Below are 24770 nucleotides of genomic sequence, written 5' to 3'. Positions count from 1 at the left end.
CAGGGGAAGTCACAGTGCATGCAGTCTGCTGTTGCTGCCTGGGACCGGAAGCGGAAGTGACGCGCTGCAGTCAGTGGAGGAGAGTTGTGTGAGCACAGAAAGGGCTGCATTGAAGATTCCCGGGAACTGTGAGTGGATGTGCCCGAGCCTGCAGCCAGTCAGTGAGTGAGTGTACCCAGCACTGTGCGCACCGTGGGCCCCGGGCTCTGTGTCTCCCTGCAGCTCTGCCAGGTATGTGGGCAGCCAGCATTGCTCACACAGGCAGAGGGAGAGAGATCTGTATTTATAGAGAATTAGTAAATCCAACATGGCAGGGTATCTGTAAATCCTGGCTGTCAGACCCCCAGTGATAGTCACACTATCCTCATACACTGCATTATGGTCTGTCTGTACCATATAGACACCACCAGATTGCCTATCATTATTATTATTATTAATTCACAGATACAAGATAGGATAAAAATGTAAAATCGATTTTCCTTTAATTTTCTTTATTATGTAAAATAGGTCAATGTGACAGGGTTATTGTTGCAAATTCAAATTGAATGGCAAATTTAAGGCCAAATAAATAAATCTAAAAGTCAGCAAAAACCTGTATATTTTTTTTTTTTTGTCTATTTTGCCTTAAATTTGAAGTTCACTTTTGATTTCGACAATTTTTTACATAAATAAATAAATAACCTAGGATTTACATTTTAAGGCCAGAGTAGCCAACTGAAAGCACGGCTGATTTAGAGAATTTCTGCAGTTTGACAATTTTGACCTTTCAATTTTAAATTCACTTTAAATTCTCACCTTGCTCAATAATCCTGTGTGTGGCAATAAACCAACATACAAAAGTATAGTATAAACGGGTAACTCCAAACACTATGACCACTTCAAATCACTGAAGTCTGTATGTGCAACGTTCTGCTATGAAACACTGCACCTATGGAGTTTAACCCCTATGCTGTCGGTGGTGTAACTCCACCTCTGTTTGTGTCATTAGCCAGCCCGCAATATGAGTTACAGCTGGCTAGTGTCCATTCTGTGCATACCTATATGTCCATACATCTGCATATTCCTATTCATTGGCTGAGAGTGGACAGCTAATGCTTTCAGCAAATTAATGGCCTGTGGGATCAACATCGGGCTTCTGCAGCTCTGCAGAAACCAAATGTCATCATTGGCCACAGGAAGACAGTCTGCGCCAAGTGGGGACCCAGGTAAGTGGGCAAACCATTGCAAAACGGTTTGCCCCATTACCGGATACTCCTGACCTTTACCTAGGGTACTCCTAACCATTACAACAGGCTATGATGCTTGAAGTAACCCTTATTACCATTAGGGCATGCTATGCCATCCAAGCAGTTAGCCTCGACTCTCTAATATATATTCAGGTGATTGCAGCCCTCTTGGTTTCATATATTTAGGAGTCCAGGCCAACTCCTTGGTTTTGCACCCTCCCTGTCACAGGTGACTCATTCCAGGACCCTATTTAACCTTGCCCTGCAGAGAGTCCCTGGAGGAAGCAGTTCCCAAGTAAGTGCATTTATCTTATAAGAGCAGGCATTAGTAGGACCTGACAAGAAATGGGATACATTGACGTTGTGGCAGGCTTATGCAATGTATCATCATATACTATAACTAAACCCCCATTGTTTTTTGTCTAGATGAAGTGGTTTTATATAAAACTATTACATTCTGCAAGACTTGAAATTGCTTTTTAGTGAATGAGTGCGTGTATTGGGTTTTGCATGTTGTATGACTTGGCCCCAGCAGCACCCTGTAATGTATGCATGTTCAGGTGAGTGCAGCCTTTTTAGTAAAAACTTTTGTGTATTTATATATTATTTTCTACATAATTATGTGATTTTATTATTTCTATATTCAGGAATCTGCCTGACAACCCAGGCAGAAAGTCCAATTAATTTAATTTGCAAGCCCTATATTTGACCTGTAACTTTCCAAAATCCCATAACACATGTTCATTGGTGGTACTGTTGTACTTGTCAGACATGTCTGGGCTGCCATACTGTTTCAAAGTCAGCATGGGCCCAGCAAGCCAATATGGCACATTCCTTTTGTAAAAACTGAAATGGGCAAGCTCTTTGACCCTGTAACTTTCCAAAACCCAGTGAAATCTGTACACAGGAGACATCACAGCATACAAATGTGTGTTTTATTGCAGTAAATGCTAACAGTGTCATGACATTCATTGTTAAAATATCAGCCAGAACTTGGAAAATAACATTTCTCAATTTCTCACACTTTTGTTTCTAGATTTTATTTATACTAAACTGTCTTCCATATATAAATATTTGATGTGAAATGAAAGCCGGTTATCTCCAGAACAAAATGATATATAATAAGTGTGGGTACACTTAATATGAAAGAGGTAAATTATGGATGAACAAACATACAGCTCAAATACTAGTTTTTGTTTTGGTCAGAACTTGTAAAATTGCCTCTGTCCTTCAGGGGTTAAATAAAATAATTAGGCATTATCTGTAGGCTAAGAGAAGGAGAATGTTCAATACATTTGACATCATCAAAAGCAAACAAAGCTAATTCTGAATTGACCAGTGTTAAACTATCACTGCATTATCTAAGACATTAAAGGGATCCTATAGTGCCATGAAAACAAACCCGTTTTCCTGGCACTATAAGGCTAATAGGTTAAAACCCCTTCAGCCACTTACCTTAATCCAGCGCCGGGCCCCCTCTGCGCTGGTGATCTCTCCTTCCCCTGCCGACATCAGCTCCCAAGTGGAGCCGAATGCGCATGCGCGGCCAGATGCTTTCCTATGTGAGGACGTCCAGCTTCAAATAAGTGCGATTAACTTACTGAGAATCGCGGAAGCAGCCTCTTAGTGGCTGTCAGGGAGACAGCCACTAGAGGCTGGATTAACCCTGCAATGTAAACATGTTTTCAGCTGCAGGGTTAAAACTAGGGGGAACTGGCACTCAGACCACTTCATTGAGCTAAAGTGGTCTGGGTGCCTATAGTGGTCCTTTAACCCCTTAAGGACACATGACATGTGTGACATGTCATGATTCCCTTTTATTCCAGAAGTTTGGTCCTTAAGGGGTTAAACCTACTTAAAGAAGACCCAATTGTTTTGGTCTCCAAGGCCCTACTAGACAACATGAGTGACCTCCCTCTTCTTCTCTTCCCTCATGTGGATGGTGGAAATAAATTTAGTCAGTTCCCCAGAACACACCTTAGTTTGGAAGGCCTGGCAAAATGGCCCTTCCACCCTCACAGCCTGCTTGGCAGTGTGAGAACTCCACAATCCCTGCTTCCTCTGTGGGTCGGAGAGAGAAATTAATGCCAAGTCTCCCATTTCCCACTACTCCATAAACTCCTGATTTTGAGTAAAGAAATTGGCGTGTATAGTCCCTGCAGCTATGATGGTCATTACCTTTGCTGGGATCCTGCTATTCCTAATTAGTGGTTTGGGGATTAAAATACTAATAATATGGGATCCCTCCTTTCCCTTTCACTCACTGTGTATTTAAGAAAGGGTTAAAGTTAATTACCCACCTCCCTATACGCAAATCCCTTGTGATGGCATTAATGGGAGTGTGTCTGCCCACATACCTCCCCCAAACATACCTGCCGGTGAGTAACTGCAGGTTAATGTTCAACCTCCTGTTATTAATGTGGTCCAAATTCTTCCCAGGTAAAGTGTTCAGTGGAATGCCCATTCTCCTTAATTGACCTTAAATAATATATAGAAAAATAAGCCCAATTTTGTCCTGTGCCCCTATGTAGGGTATATCCAGCTGTAACTGGTTTTTTTCCCTGTTAATTATTGTAAACTAACGCTTAGCTATATGTTTGTTGACGGTTATTTTGCTAGGTCGTATTGGAAGGCAAGTGGTTATTGTCAAAGAAGGACCTTTAACTGGAGTCGGAGATCAACTGACCATCATGAGCCCAGTAGTGAAGGGAAAGGGAATGTTGCTCCACAAGAAAGATAAATTTGGATTTTTCCGTGGAAAAGATGGGAAAGATGGGAAAGAGAAGAAAAGGGGACGAGGGAGACCGTGTGGGAGCACAAATAAAAATAAAATGGTAAGAATGCTGTGAATTGCAGAGAGTTGTCATAAAGACACATGTTGAAGGCAGGACACTTGACCAGTGGAGAAAATTGCAGAAGAAGAGCACAAGTGTTATACAAAAGGATAAGAGTATATACCTGAATGTATATTGTATTGCAATTATTCCATCAAGATTACATGTGACCGGCAGTATATTTACAGTATTTAAAGGGGCCTCTTATCATGACATTTCTACAGCCTCCTTTTGGCTGGGTTTTGCCCATAGTAAGAAGCAGGGGGGAAAAAAATCTCAATTCAGAAAGTTTTGGTGGAAGAGCAAAATGACATGAACAGCTCTGCCCTCCATCCCATCGATCACTTTATTTTGTTTCACAATTTATATTGAGGAAGAAAATGTGCAGTAGATGTAAATACTATACTGACAATATATTGCGTATTAACATAAATGACAAAACATAGTCACACTTACTTCATCCACTCCCCGCAAACCTTTCTTGGTCCCATCCCTGTCTTCTCACCCACTTATTTGAATGATTTTAGAATATTTTGTGGAATTAAGTTGCAGTCTGCCAAATATGGCTACCTCAGTTGTGTTGGTGAAATTGACCTTAAGGAGGGTGTGCTAATAATCACTAAACTATATCCAGAATAGGCAAATCTTATAACAAACCATCTAAATGTCCTCTACTTCTATATTTAAAAAGTATAGGCGCCATTTGTGTGGGCCAGAGAAATGTGAATTATAGTCAGGGGTCGAACATTGTATATTGAACTAGGGCAGGGATAGGTAACCTTTGGCACTCCAGATGTTTTGGACCACATCCCCCATAATGCTCTTACACCCGTAATGCTGGCAAAGCATCATGGGAGGTGTAGTCTATAACATCTGGAGTGCCGAAGGTTGCCTATACCTGAACTAGGGGAATACTGCTCTGACTTACTATTCAGCAAACAGATGGTGGGATTGTCACCTAAACCGAGGAATAATAGTATCAATGAAACTCTGAATTCGTGGATAGTAAAGTAAAATTATCAGAACAAGAAATGTGTTTTATGGTTGTGTTTATATCTGAAATGTTTAGAAAATCCTCCACCCATGAAAGACCCTGGCCACTCCAGGATGGGTATGTGTGCCCTCCCCCATTTTGAAAGAGCGGATTTTCAGTGAGCAAAATGTAGACAGAACATATTAATACGTTTGCCATCCAACTTCTTTATACGAATGGGCAGTGTGAAAAAGACAAAGTAAAAGAAACCCCGATATGTCCTGAGTTTTTCTATATCAGACAGAATTCTATTCTGTTCTCCAAGTGCAACAACATCATGTTTAGGGATTTATATTTTTAAATATATGATATGAGATGATTCCCAATGGAGACCATGCTAAGTGGTAGAGTGGTATTTACTTTCCAGTCCTGTGATTAGATCATGAGATAAGATATCTAACAGTTTGCAGTCTGCAAAGAGATCTAGTGCTGAAGAGAATAACAATGGAGATAAAGAACAACCCCTGTATAACCCTTGCACCATCATAATTGTGCCATTTAAATCACTATATTAAAACAGTAAAGGGTTATTCCAACCAAAAAACAGTATTTTCATAAAACACTGATTTTAGTTAGAGTAACTCTTGCTGTGCTGGTATGTCCTCCCACAAAAAAAAAACACCTCAAATTCAACTCGATCCAGCACCAAGGCCAAGTTCCCCCTGCAGCCTGATCTTCCACGGCTGATGGAAGGAGAGTTAGATTATGGAGGACATGTCTCTAGTGTCTGCATTCTGTGGTGCCGGTGTCGGATGCCATATTTGCATTTTAGCCACCTGGAATTCTTGTTTGGCTGGCTAATGATGCCCAATGACTTGGCCATTTACTCCTCCAGCATCTGAGGGGTTAAACTATGTATACATACAACTCGGTGTGTCATAGTCAATACTGCATATTATGACTCCAGGCACCTTGATCACTTCAAATAAGTGAAGTGATCATTGTGCTTAGAGTAACCTTTTAACTTTTGGTGTCCCATCTGTTGTAGACTGAGCTTCCATTATACTCCATAAGTTACATGGAGTGCCAGAAATCAGCCGTCTCGGAAATTTTACAAATGCTCTGCCAATTAGGGTGAATGTTTATCTTTCAGTACAGTTTGCTGATCAAAAGATCCTGGAAGCCTACTACTGTCAGCAAGCTGATACTGATCTTAGCGGTCCGCCGATCACATGGTGCCCAGATAGGGAAACAAAATCTGAATAGTGCAGATACCTCCTTCCATATATATAATAATTACATTCTTCCTTTTCCCAGTGTAGTTTGAAATAATTCCAGGTGTGCTGTCTTAATTCAGTTAATCACCCTCGTATAATCAATACAAAGAAATCTTTAAAGAAACAATAGCAAGCGGTGTACACAAAGATTCTGGTCACTGCCCGTTCCTTCAAAAATATTTATTAAGCGATGATCTTCTAATGGGAATGACATTGGACATACAGTGAAAAGCTCGAACTCGCAGGACAGATCTTGGTTATGTACACATTTTCGTGTTTTACAACACTTTTGCAAGTTCACCAGCTAGTTAAGCCACTCTGTTTAATCAACGTCCCTACTATGACTCTTGTGTACAGAAGTACCTGAACCCTACCAAGATCTCAAGGTAGTCTTTGACAAGAAAGGGACTGATAAACTGTCCAGCATTGTTTTTATGATTGTGCAATAGATTTGCTTTTAGGGACTATGCCACCTGGAGGTTCTGTGTATCCTCTGTGTTTGGAATGATATTTTGGCTAAGGGATTTTGTAGAAGCTCCTCGTCTGCAGCAGGAGCGAGATTCCCCTTCGTCTCAAAAAAGGAGGGGGTGTCTTAGGCTTTGTATCGACTACCGTGGTTTAGACAAGCTACAAAATGTATATGAATTCAATGAGAAAATGCAATTTTTAAAGGGACACTATAATCACCAGAAGCACTACATCTTTATGTAGTTGTTCTGGTGTCTATAGCCTGTCCCTGTAGCGTTTCTGCAAAAAGGCAGAGTTTACATTGCTGCTTAGTAACACCTTTAGTGACAGTCACTCAGACGGCCACTAGAGAGTCCTGGGTCACTGCTGCACCACGTGCAGCACCCTGGTTCAGTGTCTCCAAGCTTTGCATGGACCACTGAATGTTCCTCATAGAGATTCATTAATTTAATGGGGAGATGCAGATTGGTACATTTGCTGCACATGCTCAAAATCCTCCCAATGCTTTCCTAAAGGAAAAATAGGTTAAAAAGTGAGTAAAAACAGCTTCCTTGTGCGATCGGTGGGGGAAGGTGCCTAAACACGTGCACACACACTGACAGACTCTCACACATACACAAACTCTTGACAGGCTCGCACACACACTTGACAGGCACTCACACATTCTTACCCTGACAACAGGCTTGCACACACTGACAGACTCGCACACACACAAACTCTGACAGGCGCTCACACACACTCTCTTGACAGGCTTTCGCTCACACACACATACAGACACTCTTACAGGCTCGCAGACACACTCACACACACTTACATTTTTGTTTTAATTGAAACCCACTGAGCCTCCCTACCTTTGGGAGAGCTGAGTGGTTCTTTCCTGGGGTCCAGTGGGGCTGCTCTCTTCCTGTGTGCGAAGGAGCAGTACTCTGCCTGTAGCTCCTCACTGCTCCGTCGCGCTCTGTAATGATGCTGGGGTTGGAATTACATCATATTCTGGCTCCCGGCATCAATAGAAGGTGCGAGGGAGCAGAGTACTGCTCCCTCGCATGTCGCCCACAATGCTCCCGCGGACGGCCGCCGCCTCCAGTATTCCCCATGGCGACCTGGCGCAGGGATTTGTCGAGCCCTGTATTCTAGAGTGTTTACCAAATTTGATCCACATGGTGCTTACAATTTAATAAGGATCATAGAAGGAGATGAAGGCCTTTCAGAGTAGATATGGGCATTGCGAGTGCACTGTCATGCCATTAAAAATCTGTAATGCACCAACCGTCTTCCAATGGTTGATAAATTATCTATTGAGAGAATATTTACATGTATTCGTTACAGTCTGTTTAGATGATATTCTGATATTTTCCCCTGACCTAAAGACTCATCACAAACAAGTGAGATTGGTTTTACAAACACTGTTAGAAAATTGATTATGCTGTAAATAGGAAAATTGTCTCTTTGACCAAAAACCTGTGAATTTCTTTGGGTATGTGATTTTTGGAATCTGGATTCCAAATGGATCCAAATAAGCCAGAATCCATAAGTAATTGACTCGTACCTAAAGGAATTAAAAGCCATACAGAGATTCATATGTTTTTCAAATAATTACAGGAGGTTTATTATGGGGTTTCCTCCATCCTTGCTCCCATCCCTAATATGACCATAATAGGAAAAGGGAATCAGATACGGACTCCTGAAGCTCTGGCTGCTTCTGGCACCTTAACGCAGCTTTTGTTTCAGGTATCATCTTGATTCATCCTGATATTTCCCTTCCATTTCTTGTGGACGTAGATGCTTCTTAAACTGGATTTGGAGCAATACTCTCTTAGCGTGTCTCTTGATCAGCTACTCCATCTCGGTGGAAATTGTCTAAAACTGAAAAGAATTACGAGAGTGTTGAGCTATTAGCCATCGTCATGTCTTGAGGGCTCATCCACAAGTGTTACTATACGAACAGATCATTAAAACATATCATATTGGAGAAACTAAAAGGTTAATTGCCAGACAAGCATATTGGTCTTTGTTCTTCATGCTTCAACTTTGTACTTGCTTATAGGACAGGCACAGATGATTCACAGTTGATTCCTAAAGAATGTATTGTTACTACCACTAACATTATTATTTGTTCTAAAATACTAAACACTTTGACTACCATGGCCTAAAATAAGCGAAAAAACAAAAAGAGATGCCGAGGCAAACTCTCCTGAACAAATTGTTCCTCCAACGAAAAAAATAAATTTGAACTTATACCACGACAAAAATGATTGCTGGTCACCCAGGAATTAATAAGATGCATTGATGGCCTTGTTTCAAACAGGTTTATAAAATAATACATAAATGCCTGTATTGTACGTGTTTAATCAAAAATCCCTCGCACTTTGCCCTATGGTCTACTTCAACCACTGGATATTCCCAAGAAACCATGGTCGAGTAAATCGATTGACTTCATAGCAGAGCTGACCAAATCTGGTATCAACACGGTAATATTAACCATTGTAGACGGATTTTCTAAAATGGACGATTTTGTATTCTTAGCTTAAACTACCCTCTTCCTTGGAATTGACATATTTACTAGAGAAATGTTCCGTTTACACAGAATACCAAATGGAATCGTATCTGACATAGGTCCACAATTCATATCTCGTTTCTGAAAAGTTTACTACCCAGCTAGACTTTAAACTATACCTCCGTTCTGAATTTTATCCACAATCAAACGGTACAGCTGAAAGAACCAATCACGCATTGCAACGATACTTGAGGTGTTTTGTTTCTAGTAATCAACAATTAGGTGGGTCTGCTTCCTTGGGCTGAATATGCTCACAACAGCAATCAACAAGAAAACACTCGACCATTCTTTTTACCTCAATTATGGTTTTCATCCCCCCCATTCTCCCGGTATCCTTCCCCCTCACAGGAAATGCCTGCTAATAGGCATAGACAAGCGGTTCCTACCTATCAGTTTTGTGATAGCGTTTGGCTTAGTAACAAAAACATTAGATTGAAGGTTCCAACGATAAATGTTGCTCCACAATATATTGGTCTCTATAGGGTCTTGAGACGATTAAATCCTGTTCCGTAGAAATTATTATTACCTTCTGCTTTACTATTCCCCAATTCCTTTCAGTCTCTTTATTGAAGCCTCTCGGGTGTAATAAATTCACTAGGCAGTCCATCCTACCATCTACTTTTGTAGTGGAGGGTCAAGAAGAATTTGAGGTCCAGTCGATTTTGTATTCTCGAATATCTAAGGATAGACTTCATTGTCTGGTGCATTGCAAGGGTTACAGCCCTGAAGAGAGCAGTCTTGGGTTGGTGTCATTGATCTACACGCCCTTTCTTTCGCTCCCTTCCTTCCATGTTTGTTTTCCTAATGGTCAAGGTGGTTCCTGCCCAATGGGCTGTTCTGAAAGGGAGGGCAATGTCAGCAAACCAATACTTACTTTGGGGGGTCCTCTAATCACATGGCTCCCTAATCCGGTAAACCACTGTTCCTCCAGTCCCTACTCACTCCTTTGGCCTCTCTGACACCAGCAGCTGCGCACATGCTCCTTATTATAATTTACCCAGTAGCCCATTGCATCATATCTTAATTACGATTAATTTTTTTATGGTGTCCAGGGGGTACCTTTAAAAAAAAAAAAAAAAAAAAAAATGCAATATAAAAAAAAGATATGTACCTGAAAGAGTCTTCTGAATGCACTACTTAACTGAGGAATGAAAGGTTCAACCCCAAAGTCTGCAAGCCAGCAGCCGATTGCTCTGCCCCTTCATTTCTGCTTCAATCAGGAAGCCTCTGACTGGGCTATTAATACGCTTCCCAGAGAGTGAAAAAGAATTGTAAATTTTTCACTTATCTCAATGGGGAGCCACTGATAGGCTCTCAGCAGTGACCGATCTGTGGATTTCTGATGCTTACCAATTTCAAACTATTATAGCTTTTAATATTCTTGAATGAAAAGCAGCTATTACATTCCATTTATTCAGGTTAATTTCAGCTCTATTTGCAATATTAGATCTATTGCATTGAGGTCCTTTAGATGTTGTTTTCCTAATTGTCACTCTTAATCTGTGTAGAGTATTGTGTGTGTGTATGTATATTTGCAAAAGTGGGTTTTGATACCATGTTGGTTGGTGGGTTACAGAGTGTAACCATTAACTAAAAATGTTGTGATCAGTTGTCATTTTAATGTACACATTTATGTAGTTTCTGCATTTTATATGTGACTAGGTATGCTTAGATCACATTTATAACTCTTTCCACAATGGCATTTTTGTATTTAAATGTTATGCTTTTGAATTAGACATTGAAATGCTTATGTCCCTGGTACTTTCAACAAAATGTTTGAGAGTGTATTTATGTCTCTTTTTTTTTTTTTTTTTATTTACATCAGGGCTCGACAAATCCCAGGTCGCCATGGCGACTAGGATTTTTGTCCTGGCACCTGGTTGTTTGCCAAGGGAGCGTGGAGCTGGCCTGCCGGGGGAGCGTGGAGCCGGGTGGCAAGGGAGCAGAAATCTTCCTGCAGTTCTTGCTCTGCTCCCTCGCACGCCCTGCTGTGATGCCAGGAGCCGAAACATGACATCACTCCGGCCCCGGCATCACTAAGCCGCGTGTGAGGGACAAGAGCTTGAAGATTACACAAGCCACTAAGGACCCCAAGGAAAGGATCCACTCCAGCTCTCCCAAAGGTAGGGAGGCTGGATGGACATAAATTAAATAAAACATTTTTAAAATGTGCCGAGTGTATCGATGTGTGTGTCTATTTAGGTTACTGGCCCACTCCGATCACATAAGAGAGGTGTTTTTACTCACCTTTTTTTCCTATGCCATGCCAGTCTAGCTGTGGCTGGCCCCTCTGTGGCTGAAATAATCAATCTTAAAGATCTGTGCGACAAAACGCCGCGCCAATCAGCATCTCTATGGGGAACATTCAGCGCCTCCATGCAGAGTGTGGAGACGCTGAACGTAGGTGGTGCAACTGTGCAGTACTGGACAAGGAATCACCTATAGTAGCCGTCTGAGTGACTGTCACTAGAGGTAGTATTAGGCAGCAATGTAAACCCTGCCTTTTCTTTGAGCAATTTTTACATTGAAAAGCCTGCAGGGACATGATATAGACATCAGAACCCCTACATGAAGCTGTAGTGGATCTGGTGACTATAGTGTCCCTGTAAGAATTGTATTTTTGCTGTAGAAAAAAAACTGGTTCCTGGGGGGCGGAGCCTAGCATCCGAAGCAGACGGTCGCATGGCCGCCTAGCTCCGGACCAAATAGCGAAAAAACCCGTAATACCCGCACTTATTTTCCCATCAAACCTCCCAAGGGGGGACCCCGAGACCCCACAAGCACAATGGGCAGAAAAAGCAGAAAAACCAAAAAGGCGAAACCCGACAAACCCCGCCAGGGCATGGATATCGGGGAATTATGGCGGCAGGCGCACGATGCTGCAGGAGCCAAGATGGCGTCCCTACACGGAGGCTGCTCTGACTTCACAGAAGGGTCGTCAGACGAAGATGGGGGAGACCTCATGCTGCCCACGTCGACTCCGACCGCACCACGGACACAGCCACCCACAAAACCCCATACCCCAGTGACCATGGAGGCAATAGGGGCCCTCATGGCGGACCATCACAAAAAAATAGCAGAGGACGTGGCCCTGATCAGAGGGGACATTAAGGGCATTACCAACAGACTGGCTGCAGTGGAAACCACCTCTACCAGCCAAGCGAAGCAAATTGCAGACCTCCAGACCGCACTAAGGGACCTGCAACTCAAAACTCGGCAACATGAGCATCAACTTGCCGCCCACGAGGACAAGGCCCGACGGAACAATATAAAGCTACGTGGAGTCGCAGACTCCGCTCCCGAAGCCGAATTGCCACATTTTGTCAGGAGATTACTCACATCAATACTCTCCCCTAAGGCAGCAAGGGCAACCGTACTGGACGGCCTGTTCCGAATTCCACGACCTGCCTCGGCCCCCCCAACTGCAACGGGGGACCTGATCCTCCAGTTCCAGTCATTCAGAGACAAACAAGCGATCATAGAAGCCGTCAGGGGTCAACCTACTTACCCTTTCGAAGACATGTCCATATCGTTCTATGCGGACCTGTCGGGCGGAACATTAGGGTGGAGGAGGCAAATGAGCCCTCTCACGGCTCTCCTGCGTCGCCACCAAATCCGGTACAGACGGGGTCCGGGGCGCACCCTTACGGTAGATGTAGGAGGCAACAAGCATACCATCCGCGACCTGCAAGAAGCCACTGAGAAGCTGAGCCTGCTCGGCCTCCCCTTGAACGCAATGGCCCAGCCGAGACGACCAGCAAACCAAGTACACCCACCGGGGAGATATTCTGCTGAAGCACCGGAGTTCGTGCCCCGCAGCACACTCGCAGACCCATATGCCAGGGCCACGACCTGATAATGGACATATCCCGGAGGTTCAACATAATTTGTGGCACGACCCCGTGCATACCTTCAGATGACCCGAGGACTGAGATACACTGGGGACTATGAGTCTCCCCACACTTGAGTACAATATGTTTTGTGCCTTTTTCCCCTTTTTATGCTTTAGTCGCAGCCCACCTCAACGACCAGGACCAGAGACACCAAGACGGCTACAACCGACCAACAACCCTACGCAAAGGAATATTGCATGGGAGCCTAAACGGGACTGTGAAATACCACAGGCAGGCGTTGGTTAAACGGGACACTTACCACCAACGATGAGTTGATAGATATATTGCTCATGCTGACTCCACCAGTGGCTGTTGGTGACCAAATCTCTAAGTTTGATTCCACGTTTGTTTGTTTGTTTTTTTTTTTTTTTTTTTTTTTTTTTTTTTGGTTGTTTTTTCTTTTTGTTTTTCACATCATTGAGCCTTGTGCTGGCTGTGATGGTATTTACACTATGAGGAATCTGCCTATGTCTAAAGCCCTGCAAGGCTTTACAGTGCATATCCAATAATTGCATGCTTAAACCTGCCACTCTCCACAATCAGACACCTAGCTTGCAAAAATAGTGACACCGCCATGGCTCACTTCAACTGTCTTCCCCACAACACACACCATAAAGTCATACACGATACCATACTACACCAGACTATAGGACATGTGTTGTAATCTTACCTTTATTACAAGATAGCAGAGCCGGACACTATCCCACAGCTTGTATCTAACCTGCATATCATGCTACTAGCCTGTGACACACATTTGCTATACACGTAGTCTGCAACAATCACCTGGCTTAACCCGTAGATTCATAACGCGATTCACTACTATACTCCTTAAACATGTAAAACTTGTGCAACTGAAAACACTAACCAATGCTGGGAATAATATGAATAATAGTGTATTCCTGCACCAAAAACATGTAACAGCCTATTTTTCACTGTAATGTTAAGCTAGATTGAATGTGTTTACTATTTAAGTATATGTTAGATTTAGAATGAGATATTGTAGAATGGTTACGCAACCCGACCGAGTCCTTAACACACTGTAGTCTGAAGCACCACGACTTTCACTACATCTCGGAATAGGCTGCAACAGCGCAGACAGAATGACTGTAGCCACTAGCCGGACTGACTATTCACACTAGCAGTGCCAGCTCTATACGACAAAATAGCGACGTTTTCACACTAACCTAATCTAGGTTATTAACCTGTTATTGTTTCAAGTTGTCATGTTAGACCTAAACCTGTATCATACCTTCTCAAATAAGCTGAACTGACAAACTACTTGATAAGCGACAATTATATATATAAAAATGTGCAGAACCCTATAATGCCTGACTATTGTAACATGATGTTTAAATACATGTTTTCCTTGCTGTTGTGGCATGATAAGCATGACGTGTTCAACCCTTGCACAAATAAAATAAAGAATTTAAAAAAAAAAAAAAAAAAACTGGTTCCTAACTGTTTTAGCTGGCTACTAGATTCAAAGCAAATTTGTCAAGCCGTGATTTACATACATGCTACTTTATTTTTCATGCAATATATTCAACACGCCAACTTGTTTTTGACGCATTGTACAGCACCTGGGCACCTGTTTGTGCATGCAATATCAAATATAAGGGGGATTTTGTTTGTTTTGTGTTTCTTCAGGTCCAGGTCGGAGCTGTGTCATTTAAAATGGAACGTGAGAAGCACGGGTCAATGAATGGGGTAGGTGCTATGTGTCCTCTATTTGTGGAGCTCAGAACGGGTTAGGTGTATATGGAAATGCTGAGCAAGATGGTCACAATATCTCTGCAATGTAGTCTGTCTATTTCTTCTGCAGATCAGCTGCCAGTCTGCTTCCACCGAAATCATGATTGGTCTTAAGAGGGGAAGAGGAAGACCTCGGAAAATAGAGACAAAACCAGAGGTGGTGATGGGGATAGATTGGAGACACTGGGCGAATGTGACCGAGACATCATGAAACCTGTTGGACTGACATTATGGGAACTTTTTTTTAAAGTCTGTGGACTTGCATAGTGTGTGCTGTGACAAATCTGTTGGGCAGCTGGGAGACATAGTATCTGCTGTGACAGAGATATATTGGAACCTATTGGGCAGTTGATGGCTAGATCTAGTGGTATGGAGACAAAAAGAAGCAGATTTAAAAGTTTGAAGGATTTGCAGGAAAGGGAAAGTAACTGTGAAAGGATTCTTGTGGCTGAGGTAACATACACAGTGTTTTTTGTAATACGTCTAATTCTTGGTTCACAGGTCCCAAAAAGGCCACGGGGCAGACCCAAGAAAATACGGAAGGTTGATGAAGATGTTGAAGAGGTCAGTCACTCTCTCCACATTCTCGCTCGTCACTTCTTTTGTTTCTTCCTTTTTATCACTCAATCTGTTCCACCCCAAGTCCTGTTTCTCTTGCACCCTGTTAGAGTATTTTCTCATTGCCCCTTTCTAGCCTGTCCCAGAATACACTGATATCAGTCCTGAGATGCTGAAGTCTGAATATGGCCATCAGAATGAAGTTGATCCTTTTCAACCAAAATTGCATCGACAAAATGTGCATCCAGGCGAACTTGAAGCTAGCACACTAAATGCAGGACCCATGCAGGTGCATATATGTCATTTAGAATACTGTGACAGTACTAGTGTTGAGTGCTACCTCACTACTCATGATCTCATTTAGATTGTAAGCTCATGTGCCATGATATGCTGTGCTAAATTTCAGGTTCTTGGGCAGTGATCACCTTTTTTACTGTTTTGTCCAGATGGATATCGTATCGTCTATAAGGCCTATCTATTAGTTCTATATTTGTACTGCGCTGCACAAAATGTTGGTGCTTTATAAACAAAAAGTAATAATGTACGGAGGGTAGAAGATGTACTGTACATAAAAGACCGAATACAAACATATAAAGGGGGCAGGAACTGTGTCTGAAGTGACTACTAGTAATGAAATTAATGTGTTGTCTATTACATTTACAGACTCCTGGTAGTTTTGTTGGGTAATCAGTAAATATCCACCTGTGGTGAGAAGTATACAATTATTTTAGGATATTCGTTATAGGACTATGTCCCTAATTTACCTTTAGGAGCCTTATCAGGAAGGTGACGGTATGATTCAATAATTCACTGGTGACGACCTGCTGGCATTGTATACAGACACAAGGGTTAACTAGTGGAAATGATTGCATGGTTCATTCACCATGCGAACATACAGATACACAGCATTTACCAGCATAGGATACTGTATTCAACAATATGATAACCAGCAGATATCTGGTAATAAGGTGCACAGTCCTATAACCAGCCCCTGGCATGGCAAACCATTGCTACTTTCAGGCAGCCCTCTATTAGTAAGGAGAGTTCTAGATATCCATTTTTTTGTTTAAGCTACAGATATGTATTATTTCTTATGCACTATTCTGAATGGAATGTATGCTACTTTCTTTAAATATCGGTGTTATGGCTGCTAGCGTTCCTCTTTATAAAACTTTTTTGACTTTACAGATCACGCACGAAATCCACCCACCAGGAGTCTCTCATGAGAGAGGCTGGGCGAGGGAGGCATTGGTAGAAAATGAGCTCCTCCCACCAGACAGAGAAACGCATGGGTCGCAATATCCAGGCTGGGAAGCACAACCCGACCCGTCACATGTGAGCTGGGTTCCTGGAGGTAAGAGCTCAATAAGAGACGTGCTCTTTGTTTGTAAAATTGGGAAATATCATTTGGAGCAAAGTCTGCGTCTTTGAAATTCAGAAAACCATGTTCAAATTTGTCTTGAGCTGAAAGTTTTCTAAATTGAATCAAAAAGAGTGCATACTGTTTGGGAACTATGCCCCATCAATACCCAGATCAGCCCCTGTAAAGGAAAGCTATATGTAAGTAAATGGTGTATATTTATAATAATATCTACAAGGAGTGAGTGTAATATGTAAACTCCTGTAGAAAGGAAGTTTAGCATGGCTGCCTGATCTTTTCTCAATGAGGTTGCCTATTCCTGTCTTGTTAACATCTTCCTCCCATAATCACCTGATCTTTCTGCATTCTCATAACATAATAGGATTTGTGATATGGGCAAAGCATTCTATCCCTTCCATCTGCTGGTAAATCTGATCATTGGCACAGTTTTAGTAAATATGAAAGTCAGAGTTAGGTGTTTTGCTTTTTGCACAATCACCTTTAGTTATTTTCCCTCAAATTTAAAACCTATAAAAGCAATTTAAATAGAGTTTGCATATGTAAACTCAGGCTTATAATCTTGGCATTTTCCATGGAAAACCAAAAAACTGGACCGGACTAAATTGTTTAAATTCATATTTATAGTGTTCCATTATATGCCAAGGCACTGATCACGGGCTATATAAAACCTACATTTTAACAAATTCAGATAAACAGAAAGAAGTGGTGGAGGTTGCTTCTACGTGGTTTTTAGTTTGTAACATGTATACAAGAGGGTAGTTGTTATGCATGCAAGTACATGATGTTTATAAGGTTCTTTGTTTACTGCAGGGGTCATTGACTCAGACAACAATACAGTGACACATTGGATTGTTGAAGAATCCCAAACCCCCCGTACTCCTGTTTATACAGAAGGAACCTCCTTAGACCAGAGTGAGTATCGAGAGGACCTTCTCCGTGGTCTAGCAGATTTCAGGTACCAGCTGACAAGGGAACTAGCAGCAGCAAGAGGGGAGATGCGGGAAGGGGCTGAGCTTGTGAGGTCAGCCATTGATGGTGTGTCTGCTGAGATCAGACGGCTTGGGCTCCTTTTACAGCCTCTTATCACAGTCCTGACATCTGGAAATATACTGCAACCCCAGCAGAACTCAACCCCTCTTAACACTCTACTTCGTCATCAACAAGACACACCCCCTGATGACCCTCCAAATGTGTCCCAGCATATCCCACATTTTACCAACCCCAATGGTCTATCTCAACAGGGTTCATTCCCTGTTGAGACCATGTTTCACACACAGAGTGATACATCCTCCCAAAACATGCCAGGTCTCCATCAGCGCACTGCCAACCCTACCAGATCAATACCACAGCAGGACTTGCCATGTTCTCAAACTCAGAACAATTTGAAGGAATTACCCCCTGTGTTGGATTGCTCACCACCCATTAACAAACTGGCTAAAGACACATCCCATGGCAACACACTGAATCTTCCTAAGCAGATGCCAACCGCATCACCAAGCCCACCAAAGCATGACCTTTCACTTTCTCAGTCTCCAGACCATGATCCAGAAGCCAAAAACCCAGTTTTGGATTGTCCATCAATTGACAACAATCTTTGCTTGACTCAGGATACAGCTCCTGCATTATTGGTTGTTCCAACTGCAATGACTTCTGTTTTTGAATGTCCAACAACTGTATCACGACCTTCATCAATCAGCTCTCCTGTGCTAGCAGAGGACACAGAAACTTATTTCCCTGAAATCCCTACAGTAGAAAACTTCAACATGTTGTCACAGTCCTCTGAAATTATGTCCGATAACTCAGTGCTTTCACAGTCTGCAGCCACGTTGTCACAAGACAGTATACAAATTTCACAAGTCTCTACCATGATGTCAGAGGACTCTGCTGTTACGTTGCAACCTCCACCCACATCACCGCGTGCAGGTACAGCGCCAGTGCAGACTGAGAGAGATGTGGCGCTGATGATATTGCAAGACTCTGAGTCCCCAGTGTCATTGACTGAATTTCCGACTGTAAAGTCATCAGACGCTGGATACCTTCCCTGTTAGCTCTTAACTAACGTGCGGGATCTGCTCCTGTTGGAGTGCACATAGATGTTTGTTTTTATATGTTCTCCCCCTCTTCTGTGTAGGCCATTGATGTTGAAATCGTTTTGATAATATTGTTTTTTTTTTAAATCCACATTCCCACTAGATTCCTCAGAACAATTGACTGACTACTACTGACTGGAGTCATCAAAAATGTATTCCAAAGCAGTTTTTTGTTTTTCTGTTTTGTTTGTTTGTTTGTTTGTTTGTTTGTTTGTTTGTTTGTTTGTTTGTTTGTTTGTTTGTTTGTTTGTTTGTTTGTTTGTTTTTTTTACGTGGTTGACAGTTTGTCAGAACTGCCCGTTTGTTGAAAAGGTTAATTTTCATATTTCTGTCTCCAGTCAGAACTGGACCACCTGGTCTCACAAGGGCACTGGGGCAATTAATCCTTCACTGGGCTGTTTCTAACTTGATCTGCCCTTTACTCTGTGGAGGAGAGTGTGACCACCAGATGAGCTCTTATATTTTTGCTAGGGAGGCAGTATAGCTTAGCACTAGGACCTGTCTTACTGTAGCTAGTTACGTCATCACAGTCACTCTTGTCTGCAGCCTTTGCAAGCCCACAATGCAAGTCCAATCACAGACTTCCCAATGCAGCTCAATGAGAAGTCTTTACAAGGCAGGTGCTCTGAGCAATTGCTGCCTCTTGAATCTAGCTCCAATGAGCTAAACAAACCAGGAAGTAACAGGTCTGAGTGTCTGCCAACCAGAGGGTTTAACAATGTTAATTTATAAATGTGCCAATTTGTACTGAAATTTGCACTTTTTGTAAAACGAGGACACACTTTTTACACATATAACACTTCAGCTGCTAAAGTTCTTTAGGAGTCCGGAGTGTCCCTTTAACTGCTCTATTCAATGTATGCTGGGCTATCCTATGACCTCTTCCTATAATTGAGCCAAGACTGCCAATTAAGGGATATTATGTACTGAAACCTTTATGTGCATAACATGTAGTCAATAGGCAATAAAGAATGGGATTGGGATACATTTGGTAAAAAAAAACACAACAACATTTAAAGGAATGTATGGATTGAAAATTACCCTTATATTTGTAAATTATTAAATAGATTTTGCAGTAAAGAAACATTCCAAGGGCCACAGTGGTTTTGGTGCCAAATAGTCACACCATTTAAAAGGACAACTGTGACATTTTCACTTCTCATTTTTTAAAAGTTGATTACATTTAATAAAACTTAGTGTTTTTTGTTTTTCAAATGATGTATGTATATGTATATATATATATATATTTTATAAATAAATCTTGCTGAGCAGCCATGTTGCATCAGACATTACTGTTATCTACCCAACTTTTCTGCTGCAGGTTCACATTGAGAACAATTGCAACCGCAAGTTAGGTTGAGCAGCAGTTGGTCAGATAATGGTAAAGCCTGGCCCAACATGATTGCTGAGCCAAATTAAAAAATACACTTTTATTATTTTTCTCAAACTAATAAATATACATCATTAAACAAAAATCACTTTAAATATTTAAAAAAGTGAAAATGTGATGGCAGTTGTCCCATAAGTGATTTGAAGTGGTCGTAATGCCTAGAGTCTGTATGTGCAGAGTTTTGCTATGATAAACAGCACTTCTCAGCGTTTAACCCCTTTTATTTCTACCGGCAGCATTGGGGCGTTCCGTAACAGTGGGCAGTAGTGGTTATGATAATCTCTGCAGTTATATGCCATTCGCAGCTCTGGGAGTTGGCAGAGGCTACTCTTCGGCACCATTAAGTATACAAAGTTGCCATGATGCTTAAACCAAACCAATCAATGTAAACAAAGAATAAAAACGAATACAAAACACCACCACCGACAGGAAGGGTAGTGTCATTATAAGATTAATCTACGGGGTGGGAAGAGCAGTATTGTTAAATCTAACTCTCAGAGGAGGGTTCCAGGGCCTCTTGATATAGATCTGACGAGTTGCAGTGCAAAATAAAGACAATGACTTTTACAATACAGTCCTAAATTGGGTGCAGGATATCGTAAAGAACATCAACACATTCCATAATATCTATCCTATCACTCCATGACTTCATTACACAATGTGGGACATCACGTCATATATCACACAACATCTCTTATAACTCCAATATACAATAACCTCATCATCACATATTGGTACATTACACAGCATCTGCTCTATAATTCAATAGACGACTGTTTCATCACACTTAAGATTAGAACTTAATGAATATACAATGACCACGCAATGCTACCACATTGCATACTATACAACATCGATTCTTTAACCAGAAATGTATTTATTTTTAAATCCCACAAGATCAAATCTTCTCTCGGATAAAAGAATAGATTTATTTTTTATTTTTTTTATTATTATTATTTTTTTTTTTTTTTTAAATAATTAAAGTACTAAAAGTTATTGCAACGTAAAATAACAGGAGAGGTTAAAAACCACAAACGTACTTGCACCTTCCCTTTAAAATTCAACAAAAATAGCTTACGGATACAATTTGCAAAAGTTCACTAATAAAAACAAACACTGTAGCAATTGTCGGTCAGTCTGTCATAGCAATCCTAGATGGATATTGTGTCTAGCCAATCCAACTTCACAGATTGATCAACAAACCGTGCTTGGAAAATACATATATCCATGTGACGTACATGTTAACAGATATACATAAAAGGACCCATACCACTTCAGCTAATTGTCACTGTCTCCCTTAGTTGCCATTTTAGAGAAACTGTAATGTTTACATTGCAGTGTTAGACTGGTTGGTTGTCTAAATAGATTTTTTTTTTTTAACCTGCTCTTCATACTAGAACGAATTATGCATGAGCATGAAATAATGTCAATAATAAATTCTATTTTCACTGTCAATTTACGATCCTGCTCTGAAATCTATCAAGTCGATTCTGAGCCATTTTCATGTTCATTAATAATATATAAAGTCACATCACGAGTAACCAAAAATAACTCATTACTCCGTTGTAATTCCTCAACCTCTCTGAATAAATCCATACTCTAAGGTAGGAGTGTGTGCACAAGACACCTTGACAGATTTACTATCAATAGTCAATTCCTGGCATAATTATGTTTTTAAGGTGAGCGTGTTGGTTAGATCTCTTATGCATTGTATAAAAAAAATGGTAAAACACGATTTGTTTTTTTTCGGTGGGGAGGGTGTAAAATCACTCATTTTAGTGTAAAAATCCCCAGTTCCTTCTGGGACATTGTTGCCATCTAGTGCTGCTAAAAGAGACCGATACATCTTTGCTACAATCTTTATTGTTATTGGTTAAAGGAATATTCCAAGCTCCATAACTTCACCGAAATGAAGTTGTGGTACAAGGTGGTCCCTGGGTTACATCAATAACCATTTACGGTTTAACCCCAAAGTCTTGAATCTGTCGCCCAGTAGTTCTTCCTACAAACATTCAGTGCAGTTTGAGACTTGAGGAAGCCTGAGACTGGGGCGCTGCTGAGAGCTTTGGCAGACGCTCTCAGCCTATGAGTAACGACATTCTCAAAAATGAAGTGTGAAAACTCTGTATGTATTTTACGCCTCGAACTGCAGCAGATGTTCGTGGCAAGAGCTAACCGGTGCCAGATTCAAGACTTTGGGGTTAAGCTGTTCATAGGATTCAATGCTTCTTGAGAAGCATTTGGTTGGATAAGTGACATACAAACCTCGTGTCCAGGAGCATTGAATCTAACAACACACTCCGTGGGTGACAGAACCAAGCGAGTCTCTGACTTGGGGAAAAAAGGTAAGTATAATACTTCTGGTTAATTGGGGAGCTGGTATCTAAATAGACTAGGACATGCTTGTATTCCTAAAGCTATAATGTTCGTTTAAGTTCTTGTGATCATTTTTAGGAATTAATTTTTTTTTTTATTGAATTTGATTGAGAGGATTTAAGCCTCTTTTTAACAATGGCACTTGTTTTAATCTACTCTTTAACCTGTGTACAAACCCACATCATCATCATCATCATCATCATCATGACACTGAAAGATGTAGAATAATAAATTTATCCAAAATTTATACTGCAACTCAACAGGAAATGTCCATAATGCACATAAAACAGAACAAACTATACAGAAAACACATCAGAGGCTATAAAATCTTATAAAACTATTATTAAGGCTATGGTGTAACCAAGTTCACAAGATCATAGTCGCAGTCTCTGGATCAGCATCTCGACAGAGCTAGCTGGCCCATGGTGACCAGGGGAACTCTGAATCTAAAGGGTATCTGGGTTTTAAACTACACAAGAGTGACCCAAACAAGTCCACCAAGTCAGTGGGAACGAATGTAAAGCTAGCCAAGATATTTTTTTTTTTTTTTTTTAAAAGATATACATATGAAAGGGCCAAAGGAGTTAGATAGTCCATTATGCAGGGACCGTTTTCACAAATTTAAATTCTTGGGGGCAGATGTGACGAGAGGGGTGCCCGAATGTGCCAATGACTATCATTCACCGACCTCAAATCTTTTACCGATATTCATTTGTTTTCATTATAAAAGCAGGGATTTTACACATGGAGAGTGTGTGTACCAAAAGGTTTGCTTCTATAAATTTAATAAACAAGTCAGTTGTAATTATTACAGTAGTCATGAATATCTTTAGAGGATGTAATGTGAATTGCTGGCACAAAGCAGGCTTGTGAGAATGTTGCTATTTTTTTTTATGTGTTGTGTATTGTTCATATTTGTATACATGATTTTTTTCAAACCACTGACATTATTATATATAAAAACAAAACATAAGCCCTCAGTGAAAACAATTCTAGCAACCTAGTTTTCTACTCTACCCTTACCTTTTGTGTCACTATAAGGGCTGCCGTCAGAAACTTTGGTGCCCCTGACACAGCTCAAGGTCTAGGCCCCTGAGGCCCTCCCCTGAGTCCGCCTACTGGAATGTGGTGTGTGTATAGTGGATGTAGAATGTATGTAGTGGATGCAGATTTTATGTTTGTGTACTGTATGCAGTGTATATCAGATGCAGAGTGCGTGTTTGTGTAGTGTGTGTGTATAATGAATGCAGTATGTGTTCGTGTAGGCATGTAGTGTTTATAGTAACTGCAGAGTGTGTTTTTTCTAGGGATGTAGTGTGTATATAATGAATGCAGAGATAGAGGGTGTTTGTGTAGTTGAGGTAGTGTGTATAGTGAATGCAGTGTTTGTGTAGTGGAGGTAGTGTGTGTATATTGCAGTGTTTGTGTAGTGGAGGTAGTGTGTGTATATTGCAGTGGTTGTGTGTATTGGTAATGCACTGTGTTTGTATAGTGACTGCAGTGGGTGTGTTTCTATAATGACGGCCGTGGTGCTTGTGAGCGTTAGAGACAGGGGAGCTGCTGGGAAGGGGAGACAGAGTTTACTGCGGGCCCCCACTGCAGTGAACAGGAGCCGGCGGGCCACAGGTGCTGATGTATATAGATATATATTAAAAATTGCTATATATGTGCACATAGGGAATGCACCGATGTTACCATTGCAAATTATGCAGAGACTCCAAACGGTGGCAGAGCTGCTTTAAATCAGAGTGGGCTTTTTTTTATTATTTTATTTATTTATTTTTTTGTCACTCTCTCTTTTTTATTTCTCTTTATTGATGCAATGGAATGGTACATAGCAGTTAGATAAGAGTTATAACAAACTATACATGTGTAGAAAAAGTTAGTATGAACATGTGTACTTCAATGTCAATAAACATACAGGAATAAACTCCTAGAGGAGTCAGCCTTAGTTTTAAATTCTAAAGACCGAAAACCAGTTTAGGCATATTTGTA

The 24770-nt window shown here is 41.2% G+C and overlaps 1 protein-coding gene across 1 annotated transcript; it reads left to right on the top strand.

Annotated features, from left to right (window-relative positions):
* Positions 1–175: 175 nt before the first annotated feature.
* On the top strand, positions 176–19204 carry LOC134572550 (uncharacterized). Its single transcript, XM_063431580.1, has 8 exons — positions 176–231; positions 3846–4060; positions 14876–14935; positions 15051–15137; positions 15482–15544; positions 15675–15827; positions 16727–16892; positions 17730–19204. Exons 2-8 carry the CDS (start codon positions 3917–3919, stop codon positions 18965–18967), a joined length of 1911 nt encoding a protein of 636 aa, XP_063287650.1. The 5' UTR covers positions 176–231; positions 3846–3916; the 3' UTR covers positions 18968–19204.
* Positions 19205–24770: the final 5566 nt, after the last annotated feature.

The sequence above is a fragment of the Pelobates fuscus genome, chromosome 9 (genome assembly GCF_036172605.1).
Source record: "Pelobates fuscus isolate aPelFus1 chromosome 9, aPelFus1.pri, whole genome shotgun sequence".
NCBI lineage: Eukaryota > Metazoa > Chordata > Amphibia > Anura > Pelobatidae > Pelobates > Pelobates fuscus.
This window is presented reverse-complemented; position numbering and strand designations above follow the sequence as displayed.

Coding starts and splice junctions, on each gene's coding strand:
- LOC134572550 (XM_063431580.1), top strand. CDS start 3,917: ATGAGCCCAGTAGTGAAGGGAAAGGGAATGTTGCTCCACAAGAAAGAT. Junction 4,061..14,875: donor GCACAAATAAAAATAAAATG/GTAAGAATGCTG, acceptor GTGTTTCTTCAG/GTCCAGGTCGGAGCTGTGTC. Junction 14,936..15,050: donor AGCACGGGTCAATGAATGGG/GTAGGTGCTATG, acceptor TTTCTTCTGCAG/ATCAGCTGCCAGTCTGCTTC.